Source organism: Buceros rhinoceros, unplaced genomic scaffold (assembly GCF_000710305.1).
Source record: "Buceros rhinoceros silvestris isolate BGI_N320 unplaced genomic scaffold, ASM71030v1 scaffold39362, whole genome shotgun sequence".
In the NCBI taxonomy this organism is placed as follows: domain Eukaryota; kingdom Metazoa; phylum Chordata; class Aves; order Bucerotiformes; family Bucerotidae; genus Buceros; species Buceros rhinoceros.
Window position 1 is genome coordinate 1,905 of NW_010400158.1, and position 2,795 is coordinate 4,699.

The 2,795-nt window shown below is 57.2% G+C and overlaps 1 protein-coding gene across 1 annotated transcript in view; it reads left to right on the plus strand.

Annotated features, from left to right (window-relative positions):
* The first annotated feature begins 285 nt into the window (after nucleotides 1-285).
* PIGV (phosphatidylinositol glycan anchor biosynthesis, class V) overlaps nucleotides 286-2,795 on the plus strand; it is a 4,307-nt gene continuing 1,797 nt past the window's right edge. The window contains exons 1-2 of the mRNA XM_010131757.1: nucleotides 286-372; nucleotides 1,983-2,772. Of these exons, the coding sequence (XP_010130059.1) occupies nucleotides 286-372; nucleotides 1,983-2,772 (877 nt within the window). The remainder of the gene's footprint in view (nucleotides 373-1,982; nucleotides 2,773-2,795) is intronic.

Genomic DNA, 2,795 nt, shown 5'->3' on the forward strand with positions numbered 1-2,795 from the left:
AGAGGTGGGAGAAGCCCCATCCCTGGCCCCATGGCAGGGCAGGTTGGCCCTTGGTGCTCTTAGCCCCCTGCTCTGGGTATAGATGTCCCTGCTCCCTGCAGGGGGTTGGACTAGATGGGCTTGGAAGGACAACAAAGTATTCAATGATTCCATGAATTTACAAATGTGGCTGAAGCCAGAAATTCCTTTCTGTCTGTGCTCTCTGTTTATTAATTCAGGTTTCCAAAACTGGAGGGAGAATTTCCTGGGCATCACCGACCTACCAAGGCAACCTTTGAGCCCAGCATGGAGCTGGTGAGCAGACAAGACCCCCTCCTCCGAGAGGTCGTGTGGTTTGCAGTGTGCTCCAGAGCCCTGACGCTGCTGCTGCAGGCAAGTCGGGTCCCGAACCAAAGGTGCCATGACATCCGTTGTTGGCTGCTCCAAGGCTGCTTCTCTCTTGGTGCTGCCTTGCGTGCTGTGAGCTGGCTGGTTCCACTGGCTTGGGAAATCATTGTCTCCCCTGGAGAACCCACAGACCAGCTGCAGCCGGGGCAGCAGGTTGCTGTTCAGTAAAATCACGTTCATTTCCTTGTAACTTACTGTGTTTTCGTGCTGCTGTTGCAAGAGGCCACTTTGGCAGCAGGAGAGGCTGAAGTCTCTGTTTATCCACAGACGAGTGCGGATGAAAAGAGCAGATAAAAAAGGAGTTGGAACTTCTCCCCCCAAACAAGCGACAGGACGAGAGGAAATGATCTCATGTTGCCCCAGGGGAGGTTGAGGTTGTCCCTGAGGAGCTATTTCTGTCCCGTTGGGGTTGTCCCGGCCTGGCGCAGGCTGCCCAGGGCAGTGGTGGATTCCCATCCCTGGAGGGGTTTCCCAGCCGTGTGGAGGTGCTGCTGAGGGACAGGGGTCAGTGGGGACCTGGCAACGCTGGGGAACTGTTGAAGACCTTAAAGGTCTTTTCCAACCGAAACATTTCAATGGTTCTAAGAGTAACAACAGTCTTCTGCATGTTCCTCCCAAGTCTGATTTCCAGAGTCGTCCCTCTCTGCGTTTGTCCCGGGATCCAGCAGAGAGCCCAGCTGCAGCCTGGGCCCTCCTGGCACGGCACCAGCCCACGAAGGCTGCTCAGCAGCCAGCCCCCAGCCAGTGGGCGGGTGGTGGCAGCCCCAGTCACCACTGGGCAGGGCTGAGCGGAACCGTTGGCTGCCGTGGAAGACTCTGTTACACGTGGTTAGACCAGATGTGTGATAAAACGGCGGCTTTGTGTCTTTTAGTCCCAGTTTGTTCAGGGTAGCCCTTTCTCTGCCAACACTGAATTCATGGCAGGGGACTCATCCCTACTACTGCGTGTAGTTGAGCCTCAGAATTTACCAACTGAAGTTTTGGGGGGTTTTACACACGTTTTGATTTGGAATTACGTTACAGTATTACGTTGCAATGAGTTACCTACCTCCTGCCTGCCGAGCTCTCAGGATTTTTCTCTTTGAAACCCTTTGAAACGTGGTCAGCACCACAGGCTCCTGGAGGCAGAGCTGTGCGTGTTCTGCCTGCTTATCTCCTGAGAGTGAAGCCCTTAATGCACATCGAGCCGCAGAGATCTAGTGCGCTGCTGCCTTCTGCATCGGTGTGCTCGGGGAAAATCTCCTTCTCTAGTTTGTGTCTCCTCCTGGCACATCAGCTGAGCAATAATCCAGTAAAGCAGGAGTTTACCAGTGCCCCAGAGGTACCCAGCGGGAGCACACAAGGCTGAGCAGCTCTCCCTGTCCGGTGCCCTGGGGGTTTGTGCTGGGTATGGTCCAGAGCCTTCTTCAGGTGTAAAAACCCCAAGAGGTCATGTCTGCCTCATCACAGTCTTACAGGCGCCCTCGCTGCAAAGCCCCTCAGCTGGCCTCTGCACTGCTCTTGTTCCCTTGGAATCCCAGGATCCTCCTGCTTGGTGCTTTCGGTAGAGCACACGAGCATCTCTGCTGGACTTCAACCCTCTCTTCTTTTTCCAGGCTGTCTTCAACCTCCTGATCCCAGACCACAGCGCAGATGCCTTCTCCCCGCCTCGCCTTTCCGAGCCTGGCCTGTGGGCCCTGCTGGTGGAGCAGCTGCTGGGCGGCCTCTCGCGCTGGGACGCAGAGCACTTCCTCTTCATCGCCCAGCGCGGTTACCTGTACGAGCACAACTGCGCCTTCTTCCCGCTGTACCCCCTGAGCCTGCGCACCCTGGCCGAGGGGGCTCTGTGGCCCTTGCGGCGGCTGCTGCGCTTGCGGAGCTGCCTCCTGCTCTCGGCCGCGCTTCTCAACTCCCTCTTCTCTGTCCTGGCAGCCGCTGCCCTCTATAGGCTGGGCTGTGTCGTGCTGCGGTGTCGCAGGGTGGCTTTCCTCGCCGCCCTGCTCTTTGCCATCAGCCCCGCCAACGTCTTCATGGCAGCTGCTTACTCCGAGAGCATGTTTGCCTTCCTGGCGTTCAGTGCCATGTGGCAGCTGGAGACAGGTCAGAGCTGGCGCAGCGGGCTGCTCTTCTCCCTCGCTGCTGGAGTGCGCGCCAACGGGCTGGTGAATGCTGGCTTCTGTCTCTACTCCCGCACTAAATGCTTTGCCCTGCAGCTCCAGGTGGGTTCAGGATCGAAACCTCCGTTGTGGAAGCAGCTCCTTAAAGCGGCATCTTCAGCAGTTCTGATGTGTGCTGGGATTTTTGTGCCTTTTGCTTTGTTTCAGTATTATGCCTACGTGAGGTTCTGTGGTCCCGGCCTGGAGCGGGCTGTTCCCCAGCCGCTGCTGCGGCTGGCCCTGGGCAAAGGCTATCCCCTCGCGACCATGAAC